Source organism: Pristiophorus japonicus, chromosome 8 (assembly GCF_044704955.1).
Source record: "Pristiophorus japonicus isolate sPriJap1 chromosome 8, sPriJap1.hap1, whole genome shotgun sequence".
In the NCBI taxonomy this organism is placed as follows: Eukaryota; Metazoa; Chordata; class Chondrichthyes; family Pristiophoridae; genus Pristiophorus; species Pristiophorus japonicus.
Genome location: NC_091984.1, coordinates 165,523,740 through 165,537,580, shown reverse-complemented (window position 1 = coordinate 165,537,580; position 13,841 = coordinate 165,523,740). Strand labels below are relative to the sequence as shown.

General features: G+C 46.8%; 1 protein-coding gene across 1 annotated transcript in view; it reads right to left on the bottom strand.

The window, feature by feature from the left end:
- Nucleotides 1-1,222: 1,222 nt before the first annotated feature.
- The window catches only part of specc1la (sperm antigen with calponin homology and coiled-coil domains 1-like a), a 477,385-nt gene continuing 464,766 nt past the window's right edge, over nucleotides 1,223-13,841 (bottom strand). Inside the window, exon 18 of the mRNA XM_070888305.1 lies at nucleotides 1,223-7,568. Coding sequence (XP_070744406.1) covers nucleotides 7,479-7,568 — 90 coding nt within the window. The 3' untranslated portion in view covers nucleotides 1,223-7,478. The remainder of the gene's footprint in view (nucleotides 7,569-13,841) is intronic.

Here is a 13,841-nt window from a genome sequence, read left to right as displayed (position 1 = left end):
CCCTCAGAATGTTCTACAACTGCTCAGTGACACCCTTGATGCTGGCTCAAGGGAGGCACCATACCAACCTGGAATCACACCTGCGGCAGCAGAAAGGCCTGCCTGTTCCCCTAACTATTAAATCACCTATCACTATTTGCTTTCCCGATCTTACTTCTTCCCCCCGTGCAGCTGAGCCACCTGTGGTGCCGTGGACTTGGCTCTGGCTGCACAGCCCAGAGGAACCATCACCCTCACCATAACTAAATACCGGTTGGAGAGCAAGATGCACTCGGGACTCCTGCACTACCTGCCTGGTCCTCCTGGTCTGTCTGGTGGTCACCCATTCCCTCTTTGCCTGCAAACTCTTAAGCTGCGGGGTGACCACCTCCTGAAACGTGCTATTCATGTAGCTGCCAGTTGCTGACACTTTCTGCACACATGGTTGTCCAGGACACGGGAAGCCTCCTGGTGTTCTCACATGGCGCAAGATGTGCATTCCTCAGGACTGAAGTGTCTGGCCATGACCTAGAAATCACCATCACCAGCTCCTCCCCTTGTTCTGACATCATTTTAGGATTTTTCATCACACTGCCCGCCGCTTGCGCTCCCTCTGGGCTCCAGACCCCGGGGCCAACCTTTATCTCCGGCTGCACCTCCCGTGCTCTCACAGGTCCACTTTAGGCCAACCTTTATCTCTGGCTGCACCTCTCGCTCACAGGTCCCATGCCAAACTGGTCAGTCGGGTAAGGCTCCGTCTACATTACACCCTTCACCCACTAATTGGCCTCAGAACGCTTTATGCATGTTCTTACCGCGAGGTTGCATTTTGCATAATTGATTGATGGTTTGGGCCAGTTTTAGGGGGACTGGGACTGTGTTGCCGTATTCATTATCTGGCGTGTTTGTAGAAGCCTCCAGCTTTGGACCGTTTCACTGCAGCCCGCAGTCTGGTCCATTACTGCCGCTGCACATAGACCAGGATAATCCAGGTGTGAGGATCCCAATCACTTTGGGGAGAAAACTGGGGAACAAAGCTGGCTTCTTGTAATGTGAAACTCCTTGGTATCAAACACCAACAACTGCAAAGGAGCAGTAATGTGGGTCCCCACCAGCAGCAGAGTTTAACAATATTCCTTTGTCAACCCAAGGATTTCTGGCTAAATAATCGGGAGGAAATTGGAAAATAGATGAAAAATAGGAAATGTAAATGTATAGCCCAGATGTAAATAACACAGCAATATCTTGAAAATGATTCATTTTATATCGGTGGTTTAGTGCTCTCCAACTTATGTTTACATAAAAAAACTATTTGAATATTTGCAAAACAAATGAAGGCAAGATATGCAAGATTATAAATACATTCTCCAATAAACAGCTTTCCAAACATCTTGATGGTGCCCCTCTCACTGAACACATGGACTTGCACAGGCTGCACTGACTGACTTCAGCAATGAGAGCATCCATACTTCATAACTCAGTGTACCAGGAAAATCCCAGGGCTGGGAATCAAATTAAAACAAACTGATGAAAATATGCAGCAGAATCGGACGGAGAAAAGCCAGGTCAACATCTCGGGTACAGTCCCTGTTACAAAGTATTGCCACTGCACAGGTTAACCTGCCTCTTCTGCTGTCAGGCCTGCTGTGTGATTCCTCCTTTTATACCCACTGTTTGTAACACACTAAAATTATCAGGAAAGGGAGATTTTTTTTCCTTCTTTTTTGGGAGGGCTGGGATATAGAGACAACTGCTATATTAGGGAATGTGTTACAGGAACCAGATCACTATAATGTTTCAACGTGTGTTGTATACGCTGGTTGGTAAGTGTGGGTTGGAACAGTGAGAATAGTCAAGAGTTTTACAAACAATATTTAACTTACATCCATCTCTTGAGGTAGCAATCACAACAAAACTATTGGCAGCCTTCTGTAAACTAACCATCCAAAGCTCAACATTACCGAGACAGGAGCCAGTACAACCTTCCACAGTCCTTACATTCAGTTCCAGAGAAGTCGCTCTCAGCCGCTGCTGGTCAAACACAGGAGCAGGCGGAGTCACTGAGCTAAACAGGCCTGTGGGGAAGGGGGCTAATCATTTGGGGGAGAATCAAGTTATGGAGCGAGGGATCGATACCAGAAGTTACAGCCCCCAGTGGAACATTATTACTCACAACTGTGGATGAAAAGATGCTGCCACGGGAGCAGAGAGGCGAAGAGAGGGGTTTAGGTGCTTGAGACAGTGCCCAGGAGGGAGAACTCAAAGGTAAATAATGCAACACGCCCGAGAGCTCCCTGTTAGTTGGTGAAATCTTTCACAGTGTGCTAGTGCAATGGCCAATGGTGGAAAATCACACACCCTGGGGGGCAGTACCAAAGGAAACGGGATAGATTCAGCAAGACCTGCTAAAAGTCTTTAAATAAATCAAACTGCAGTTTCCCAGTCACTACCAGAGTCAGTGTGACTGGTCACACTCTCTATGGTATCTCCCCACCTCACCTCCCAGCCCAGTCCCCAGGTGAGTCGCTGGCCCACTCCCCAAGGTGAGTCGCTGGCCCACTCCCCAAGGTGAGTCGCTGGCCCAGCCACATCACGGGTTAATAACAACCCTCTGCAGTGAGACAAGTGCTGAGGAGGCTCGTTTCACAAACTTGTGGTCACGCGACCGCCCAACACACAACTTACACTCATAGCATGGTCCAGTAAGAGCAGAACTCGCGTTCCAAGTCTATTCCGGAAGAGGGAATAGAGAGAGAGCACAAAAAAGGGGGAAGGGAAAGATGGGGGGGGGGGGGGGGGGGAGAAGGAGGGGAGGGGAAAGAGAGAGGGGGGGAGGGGAGAAGAATGAGGGGGTATAGAGAGGGGGAGGGGAAAGTGAGCAAGCAAGGGCAAGGGGAGCAGAGGGAGAGAATATACGAGAGGTGATGAGAGTGAGATGAACGCAGAGCAAGGGCAGAGTGAGCAGTATAGAGTCTTACCAATTGCTGACCTTGGCAAAGCTGGCATGCATCTGTGGTGTTGCCACCAACTACATGTTGGGAGCCAATGGTCCTAGCCGGGCTTCACCCCCCCCCCCAGTGTCTGTGCCCATTGTTAGTTCTGTAGTGCATATATAACAGTGCAACTCAGAGAGATGACAGCCAAAGTCACATTGAACTGAATTGTTGAATGAGTTGCTGTCCTGTAAACCATCCAGTCCCACTGTGCAACTTCTTCACTGGACACACTGAAGGTAAGGAGTGGTAAGCAGGTTTGGAAACTTACAGAAAATGCAAGTGATTAGTGTTCTTAAAAGGCAGATAGGATGCCAGTGAAGTGCCATGTATATGCAGTGCTGTGGTACATGCACATTACAACACTGGTCAGGGAATAACATAGACAATGGCCTTATCCTGCTACTGTTGGCTTCATTATTACCAAAAAGGGATGGAAGAAAGAATAAATGAAGTAGAAATAGAGAAGGGAAGTTAAGTTCTGTACTGTCCATGTTGCCCCAGCTGATGTGAGGTACAGGACCCTGACCCCCACCTATCGAGCGCATTGTTTACCCAGGTTACACTGCTGCAGTGGGTGGAGTTGTAGCTGCTGCAGGTAAAAGTACACGGAATAGGCATCAATTCTCAGGCTCAGATTACTTGAGTGAGATGAAACACTCAATGAATTATCCAAAGGATAAGTTTGACACCTAGTGCAAGACATAATCCGGGGGTGGGGGGGGGTTGGTTCCTTGTTCTGACCTGAACTGGATTCATGGCTTGGTTTTTGGAGCAATTTTACCATCACCAAACTGGATATTATTGGATCTTTAAACACACCATTCCTCACACAGGCTGTGGAATACTCTTACACTTCCCAAGGTTAATTATGGTTTGTGCAGAAACTGGCCTGTGTCGCTCAGTGAATCGGGATACTGTGACATTCCATAGGTGACTGCGATTACATAGTGTAACAGAAATACTAAACAAATGTATGGAAACAAAATACATGATTTTATACTAAGCATGCTGTGCCTATAAGGCACACACTACTGATACCATGTAAATAACAATAATGTCCATGGCCATGAATTAAGAGCAGAGTTACTATTACACATTCAGTAATATAGAACCTGCGTCAATTGGAAACCACAAGATTGCTGATTTAGATGGAGAACAGCCATCACTAAACACAAAACATACACAAAATAAAGGACGGACGCAGTGCTGGGAGTTCAGGCTTCACACCATGTTACTGGTCACAAACCGAATTGTGAAACACTACAGGTGTAACAGTGATAATAAAAAGGACATGCGCATAGCTTCGGCACCTTGCAATGGGATAAGGCCATTTAATATAACATGAAAGAAAGACTTGGATTTATATAGCGCCTTTCACGACCACCGAACGTTTCAAAGCGCTTTACAGCCAATGATGTACTTTTTGTAGTGTAGTCACTGTTGTAATGTGGGAAACATGGAAATGTGATTGTCAGTCAGACCATCATACACTGCCTGAGAGACAGCAAGCACACACTGAACTTCCACACAGCAACTGGAGGGGCCAATAAATGAATAGCCAGCAGCAAAATGGAGTATATAATAAAAAGCATCAACCATCAGCCCATGTCCAAAGAAATCACACAGGCGGTTAGAAGCCAGCTGAGTAATGTAAAGGACAGCCTCTGTTACCGCAGAGACTGGGCAGCAGTGAGAGCCACTAGCAATGGTGACTTTAATGTAATCTGGCCTGCCCAAGACTTCTAACTCAAGAACATGCACAGTTAGTGACTTTCTTCCCAACTAGATTTTTAAAATATTATTCATGAACAGTGAGTGCTGAAGAGATGAAAAACACTGACTGGGAGAGTGACTGAACATGATGGTACACTAATATTCACCACTGATAAAGTAAAGTAAAGATGTGTGGTGAAGTGGTAAAAGTGATGATGTGGTAGAGGTCCATCAGAACACTGCACCAGTCACATGGGGCAATCTGGTAGTTTATTTATATAATTATTAATATCCAAACAAAGAATCAGGAAACGCTGAAAACACACAGCAGCATCTGAAAGAAGGAAGTTTTTGGCTGAGGATCGTCATCGAGTAATGTAGTGGGCACCTGTTACTGCAGGGACTGGGCAGCAGTGAGAGCCATTAACTCCACTAACTAAAACTGTGTTTTCTGGTTTTAAAAAACTGATGGACCCTGCAGTGTATTTTCAGCATTCATACTGCAATTTAACCACTATAACTAACACATTGCAACAGTAACAAGGCAGCACTCAAACTGAGAGGAGCAGGTAAGGGTTAAAATTCTTTAAGATATGCCCCTGTGCTTTATTACTCCTTGATGAATTCCTGCCTTATGTAGTGGAGGATAACCCAGCTCTCATGTCCTATCAAACACTCCCAGGGCAGGTACACAGGGTTAGATACAGAGTAAAGCTCCTTCTACACTATCCCATCAAACACTCCCAAGGCAGGTACACAGGGTTAGATACAGAGTAAAGCTCCTTCTACACTATCCCATCAAACACTCCCAAGGCAGGTATATGGGGTTAGATACAGAGTAAAGCTCCCGCTACACTGTCCCATCAAACAAACCAAGGCAGGTACAGGGGGTTAGATACAGAGTAAAGTTCCTTCTACACTGTCCCATCAAACACTCCCAGGGCAGGTACAGCACGGGTTAGATACAGAGTAAAGCTCCCTCTACACTATCCCATCAAACACTCCCAGGGCAGGTACAGGGGGTTAGATACAGAGTAAAGCTCCCTCTACACTATCCCATCAAACACTCCCAGGGCAGGTACAGCACGGGTTAGATACAGAGTAAAGCTCCCTCTACACTATCCCATCAAACACTCCCAGGGCAGGTACAGCACAGGTTAGATACAGAGTAAAGCTCCCTCTACACTATCCCATCAAACACTCCCAGGGCAGGTACAGCACAGGTTAGATACAGAGTAAAGCTCCCTCTACACTATCCCATCAAACACCCCCAAGGCAGGTACAGCACGGGTTAGATACAGAGTAAAGCTCCCGCTACACTGTCCCATCAAACATTCCCAGGGCAGGTACAGCACGGGTTAGATACAGAGTAAAGCTCCCGCTACACTATCCCATCAAACACTCCCAGGGCAGGTACAGCATAGATGATATACAGTGTAAAGCTCCCTCTACACTGTCCAAAGAATGTGCCTCAGGTCTGACCCAAGAACAGCAGCCCTTGCATGGTGCAATGATTTTGCATTTGCCAAGCAGCCATGATGTGAGCAAGGTTACCAATTTAAGGCTAAGTTATGGGCAGTTTCTGCTTTTGACTTGTGCTCACCAGGAACAGATTCTTACAGCCTCAACAGAGTGAATGTTAACAATGGAATCGTCTAAAAATCAAATAGTCATAAAGAAGTAACTTGCTTGTTTTCCACAATGCATTTTAAACTGAGTGGTGCTGGACTGCTTTAGAGTAGCTGTTAAAGCGGACACATTGTGAGGACGCTGCATTAACAGATACAGCTCAAACTGTAATGATTGTTTTTTAACCAATGTTAATCCCTAACCAGTTCATACAGATTTTTAGTGTAAAAGATTTGCAAAAGCTAGAGGCTGTTCATATCATCAATATTCACTGTTTTAAAAAAAATTTAAAAAACCCCACAGTGAACAGAAATAAAAGCTGATAATTCTTTCTAACTGTTGATATTCTAAATATGGGCAGGTATAAGGACACTTTGTTTTTGACACAGGATACTTCATCTCATCAGTCTGGGTTGGATTCAACCTCAAGTCCCAGGGGGGAAAATAACAATTCTTCAACTCATTGTACCAGTGGATGCTTTGGGGGAAGCCTTTCTATAAATGATGGCCCATGGTCAATGATTTCACAGAAAACTGGTGGACTATCCAGGGTGGAGTGCTAATGCTACAAGTATTGTACACTCAGTCCTACAACCCCTATCCACATGGTTTATCTTGGCAATCCCACGGCCAGCATTCACGGTTTTACTGTCAGCTGAAGGCTGGATACTGGAAATGGCCATTTTTAAAGCTGACACTTGGAATCCTCCAGTGTAGTTAGAGGTTTGACGACACTAGGGTGATAGCCTGTAAACACGGTGCCTTACTTCCTCAAATATGCTTTATCTTTCCTCTCAGAGCGTGGGACAAAGACTTTGAAGGTTAGCTGGGACTGATTCTTCATTTCTCTGTTATTGGAAGATGTGTCATTGACCAGCTGACCATTGCAGAAACACAGCAGCAGCAGTTACAGGTGCAGCTCGAACAGCATTCCAGCATTCACATCGCTCAGCTGCACATTTATTTATTGGACGGATGAATTATTGAAACAGGAGAAAGTTCTTCTTTTTCAAAGTGATGCTATTGTAGGGTGATGAGTTGCTGGGATGAGGCAGTGTGTTTCAGCACAGCGTTGCAACATGAAGGGCAGTATCGGCATTTCCTCCCAAAGCCAGCAGTTGCTTTGCAAACAATGTCTGTAGTGGTCGGAGGAGGGCTATGTCAAGTTTCAAAGTACTTGTATATAGCGGTCACATACTGCATCAGGCTCTGCCAGTCTGGCCGTTCTGTGCTCACCATCTCATTGATGTCCTACAGACGGAGACACAATAAAATTGTATTACAACAACTGACCAGTTGCTCGAGGGCATTCAATTTCAAGTTTCCCCCAAGATCATGTTTTGCTGCAGACGCTCCATCAATAGGATACTGTGCTGCTTTATATATGGATAAAAAATGGAAAACACAGTGTGAAGAAAAGTTACACAGCAGAGATACCAAAACACACTACAAGGACACTTAAATAGGGAATGGCTCAGTGGTAACAGCCTGGTTCCCAGAGCCATTCCAGGGACTTGAGCACAAAATCCTGGCTGACACTCCAGTGCAGTGCTGAGGGAGTGCTGCACTTTCAGAGGTGCTGTCTTTCGCATGAGACGTTAAACCGAGGCCCCGTCTGCTCTCTCAGGTGAATATAAAATATCCCATGGCACTAGTCAATGAGATGGGGAGTGCTCCCTGGGGTCCTGGCTAATATTTATATCTCAACCAACATCACAAAAAGATTATTTGGTCACACTGCTGTTTGTGGGAGCTTGCTGTGCACAAATTGGCTGCCCCGTTTCTTACATTACAACAGTAACTACACTTCAAAAGTACTTCATTGGCTGTGATGCACTTTGGGACATTCTGAAGCCATGAAAGGCGCTATATCAATGCAAGTCTTTTTTTAAATCATCAACAGTACATGGAAAGACTGGGAGGGTAGTAGAAAAACAAAGGGATTTAGGACTTTGGGTACATTGAGAACTTGCTGACAGGTACAAAATGAAGCATTTTTCTCTGATGGATTATTTTCAAATTGTTTCTTGCTGGTCACAGAGCACACAGGGCTAAAATGAGTTAGCTTTAGCTGCCCTCGGGAAGACCACTGGTTAGGGCTCCAGGCCCGGTACAACGAGGCGGAGGAGTTGTGGTGCAAGCTCTGCCCAATTGGATCTGAATTCCAGGCCCTATAGCTGCCGCAGGATCCCAGTTTGCATATTTAAGGTACCCAAAACCAACTTCAAGCAGCTGTCCTGGGCGACCAACAGCCGTCACAACCAATAGGGCATCGACAACAACTTGCATTTCTATAGTGCTTTTAATGTCGTGAAACGTCCCAAGCAGCTTCACAGGAGAATTTTCAAGAAGGCGTCTGAGAGGTACAGAAGGGTATAGGAAACGATTAACCCACAATACTAATATAAATTAAAAGGACACTGATTCAACCGAGAAATTGGTAACTTCAGGACTGATATCGGGAGATGGTGATTGACACTTGGAGTGGACTTTCAAGCAGGGGCACTTCTGGGTCCAGCTCAAGGTGTGAAATTCAGAGTCCTAACGCCTAATTCACAGGTACAGAAGAGGCGGCTGCAAGTTTAATCCCCCCCACCCCCCGTCAAACTGTCTCCTGTTTGGGGTTTGCAATCTCTGATACTCTTTGTGATTATTAACATCCTGCTTCACACTTGGATGTTGATTATTCTAACAGGGATAGTGCAGGCTCACTCACTAAATACTACACAGTAACAAACAAACGTTCAAAGTTACAGAACATCGGTAGGCACAACTCGCCCACATCATACCTCTCAGCGGGGCACTGCAGTTAAATCCTGAATATGGGGATCTCAGCGTAAATTAATCACAACTCCAACCCCACTTCTTACTTTATAATTGAACCGAGGCAATTTTACAATCCAGTGACAGAAATGCTATAAAAAGCCAGTTCACAAGACTGGTTATATTGAGGGAGGCCATTCAGAACAAACCTGCACTCCACCATTGCTGCATCACGTTGTTTCTGAAATGATCCCAGGATTTTGCCTCCACTGCAAGTGTCAATCACCCTCTGCTTGAAGAACCATCTCCCGATATCAGTCCTGAAGTTGAATCCGTGTCCCCATGTCCATTTAGTTTATATTAGTATTGTGGATTAATCGTTTCCTACACTCATTACTATCTTCTATACCTCTCAGAAGCCTCCTTTCCAAGATGAAAAGCCTAAAGGTGTCCAATCTTTCCTCATAATGCAGAGCCCTGACACGAGAGGTCAGCCTCATGGCTCTTCCCTGCATTTGCCCCTCTCCCACTTGTCTTGTTCCGAGGAGCTAAGATATGGAACTGCATTGCAGCGTGACACTATAATCCTCAACTGATCCTGCAACTTAAGGGTGCTACGCTGCCCGTTATTTTCTGCTTGTTGACTTGTACTCTCTTTTTGTCATCTGCACCATTAATCTCAGCCCTGAAGAAAACAGGAGAGACTTTCAGGAAGCACAGGAGTCAGAATCTCCTTCTTTAGGAGAGACATTTTACCATGTGCGTCATGACATCAGGTGGAAATGCTGTACTGTCAGTAGCAATGCAGACAATGTTGGCACCAGAATCTGGGCTGCATGCCTGTTACTGAAGATCACTGGATAAAGCCTATCATTTGCTCTGAGGGGGTTTGATGACTAACATCACTATCTTAGAGTTTCCCAATCCATGGCAAATGGCACTGGTTAAAACAAGTGTTTTCCTGACAGTGCAAATGTACATATTGATTGGGATTTCTTTGCAAAAATAACTGGTTTACTCAGGGTACAAGTTATGCCCATCACTGTGAGCAGTGATAATACTCCTGTAGGGTTGGTCAACCACGTACATAGTTTAGTCAGCTGCCTGCCAATAGGGGTGGGTGGTACTGGACTTGACCTTTATTTTTACCAGGATAGCAATTAATGCTGGAAGGTACAGTTCCTGCACCTGAAGAGTTTGACACTTTCTCAGCACAGTGACCTCTCTTGTAAGCAATCACTAACTGCCATTGATTCCAGCGCCTGCAGCAAACTGCTGTTGAAATTTCCAATTGGTGCATCATTCACATTGACGTCTTTTGCTAAAGCTCCACATCTTTGAAAATCTTGCAATGGTGAAAAGCAGCATTGGTTGGTTTTGTAAATATCCATCACAGTGATATTAAACATAAATCTTAGATTCTGGCTTTGGCACAAACTAGAGGGCAAGTCCTAGCCAGCTGTCACTGAACAAAAACAAATAAGCTGAAGTACTTTGGCGTCAGGTCTTGCAAAACCTTGTACACAACTTCAAGGGGTGGGCTGACTTAGAAAATTTTACCCACATTGCTAACTTTCAAAAATCTGAAAGACTAACAACTTCAAGATTAACTAATAAAGTTTCACACACAGGAGACTAGGATAGGTTTGGATGACAAAGGCCCTTCAGCCCATCTTCTCTCACCTTCCACAATATCAGGCCTACTGTCTTCCCGCTAGTTTATAACATTCTCCTGAACAGACAGGACCTCAGTTTAGTGTCTCCCCCAGTGATAAAATGCTACGTAAAATGTCTTCCGTTCCTTTCACTCCCTCAGTATTGCATCGGAGTGTCAGCCTAGATATGTGGTCAAGCCCTGGTGTGGGCTCAAGCCTTCTGACTTAGATGTCAGAGTACGACCAGCTAAGTCAAGCTCACATCTTGGTTCCTGAGTTTTCTGTTGATGATGAGAGGAACAGAATCTGAAGATGTGTTCCTAATGCATCATGTTGAAGCGTTTTAAGCCAAGCTACTGAGAAACTAACAACTTCTCTGAAATGCTATACAGAACCCACTTACCCAATTCCAGAGAGGTTTAGGAATCCTTAGGTGTGTGCTGGGATGCTGCTGAAGTTTAACTAAAACCACACAGGCTAGAGAGCTGATAAGTTGCCCACTGGTGGTTCATGCAGGATTATCTGGAAACTAATGGGAAGAATCCCAGAGCCCAGTAACAGATTCCATCAGTGAGCTAGCTGGCTGATCAAACTCCAACACAACACCAATGGGGAGACAGGTAAAAAGAGCATGAAAGAAACCTGGGGCTTTCCTGGTCTGTATGGCTGGAACGCTGGCAGGTTATAATCATGCAGTTCTAGCTCAGTGCAATTCCATCTTCGAAGCTCATTAAAGTATCGAGGAGAGGTCCTTTTAAGTGAGATCGAATCGATCAGAATAAAGGGCAGTCTTATGTGTTGGCGTTGTTTTCCTCCATCTAACAGCAGCCTATGACACTGTTTGGCACACTGGCCTTCTGGTGAAAATATCGAGAGTCCTGCCACATTGGGCTATGTGCTTGGTGGGGATCGATATTACAGGAAACACATGGCTGATCACACCAGCTCATGGAGATACCAGATGAATGACCTCCATTGATGATCAGTTCTTGCACCACCCCTCCCTATCTCTGTAATCTTCTCCAGCCCCATAACATCCCGAGATGTCTGCGCTCCTCTAATTCTGCCCTCTTGAACATCCTGATTATAATCGTTCAACCACTGGTGGCCGAGCCTTCTGTTGCCGGAGCCCCTAAGCTCTGGAACTCCCTCCCTAAACCTCTCTGCCTCTCTTTTCTCCTTCAAGATGCTTCTTAAAATCTACCTCTTTGACTAAGCTTTCTGTCACCTGCACTAATTTCTGCTTATTGTGGCCGTGTCAAATTTTTTGTCTCATAATACTCCTGTGAAGTGCCTTGGGACATTTCACTATGTTAAGGGTACTATATAAATACAAGTTGTTGTTGTTCCTTTATAACCTGTGACCAGATCACAGAAATTCACACACACTCATGAATGTTTGAAAGACGTGGAACTTAAGGTGAAGTACAAACTGAAATGGTGCCTTCAACCTAGTACCACAATGCCTGTGCCTCGTGAACTCATCACCTTAAACAGTTAACGCCTCACACATGATACTCAACTCAATATATTTGGGCATCACCCTCAACCACTCACAACCTATGGAAACTGCTCCAAAAGTCAAAACCCAAAAGTAACCTGCTCACCAAACTCACTGACTCCTTCAGAGAGGCCAAGTGCCTCCACGCAGTACTCATCCACTCGCTTGCACTCCGGTATCCATTCACAAAATACTGAGCTTCCACTTGTGCTTGCTCAAACACAGATGTGGTGGATACTCCACTGCACACGACATGCCTTGTGACAGGCACATTGTGCACCACTCCACTCCTGTGGTTACCGGTCCCCTACAACATACAACTCCGCTACATCTTCTTTGTTCGAAGTCACAACTTTAGTAAAAAAAAACTCAACAAGATCATGTCCGTCTTCGTCTTCAACTCACTCTGTCTTGTTCTGTTCACCAACACCGATACTCTCTTCGAAAAATCTAATATCGTCAGCCTTTTCTGATTCCTCGCCAACTCAGTGGCATGGAGTGGGCAGCAGATGCTTCTACAAATCATCATATTACATACCTGTCTGCCACAGCTCAGTTGGTAGCAATCGCCTCTCAAAAGGTTGTGCGTTCAAGTCCCACTCCAGACATTTGAGCACATTAGCCAGGGACTGGATCGAGGGTCTCTGACCCGGACACGGTGCGGGGATCGAGGGTCCCTGACCCGGACACGGTGCGGGGACCGAGGGTCTCTGACCCGGACACGGTGCGGGGATCGAGGGTCTCTGACCCGGACACGGTGCGGGGATCGAGGGTCTCTGACCCGGACACGGTGCGGGGAACGAGGGTCTCTGACCCGGACACGGTGCGGGGATCGAGGGTCTCTGACCCGGACACGGTGCGGGGATCGAGGGTCCCTGACCCGGACACTGTGCGGGGATCGAGGGTCACTGACCCGGACACTGTGCGGGGATCGAGGGTCTCTGACCCGGACACGGTGCGGGGATCGAGGGTCCCTGACCCGGACACGGTGCGGGGACCGAGGGTCTCTGACCCGGACACGGTGCGGGGATCGAGGGTCTCTGACCCGGACACTGTGCGGGGATCGAGGGTCCCTGACCCGGACACTGTGCGGGGACCGAGGGTCTCTGACCCGGACACGGTGCGGGGATCGAGGGTCTCTGACCCGGACACGGTGCGGGGATCGAGGGTCTCTGACCCGGACACGGTGCGGGGAACGAGGGTCTCTGACCCGGACACGGTGCGGGGATCGAGGGTCTCTGACCCGGACACGGTGCGGGGATCGAGGGTCCCTGACCCGGACACTGTGCGGGGATCGAGGGTCCCTGACCCGGACACTGTGCGGGGATCGAGGGTCCCTGACCCGGACACTGTGCGGGGATCGAGGGTCCCTGACCCGGACACTGTGCGGGGATCGAGGGTCCCTGACCCGGACACTGTGCGGGGATCGAGGGTCTCTGACCCGGACACTGTGCGGGGATCGAGGGTCTCTGACCCGGACACGGTGCGGGGATCGAGAATGGGAGAAATTTAGAACTCAGCAGAGGAGGACAAAGGGTTTGATTAGGGCAGGGAAAATGGAGTACGAGAAGAAGCTTGCAGGGAACATTAAGATGGACTGCAAAA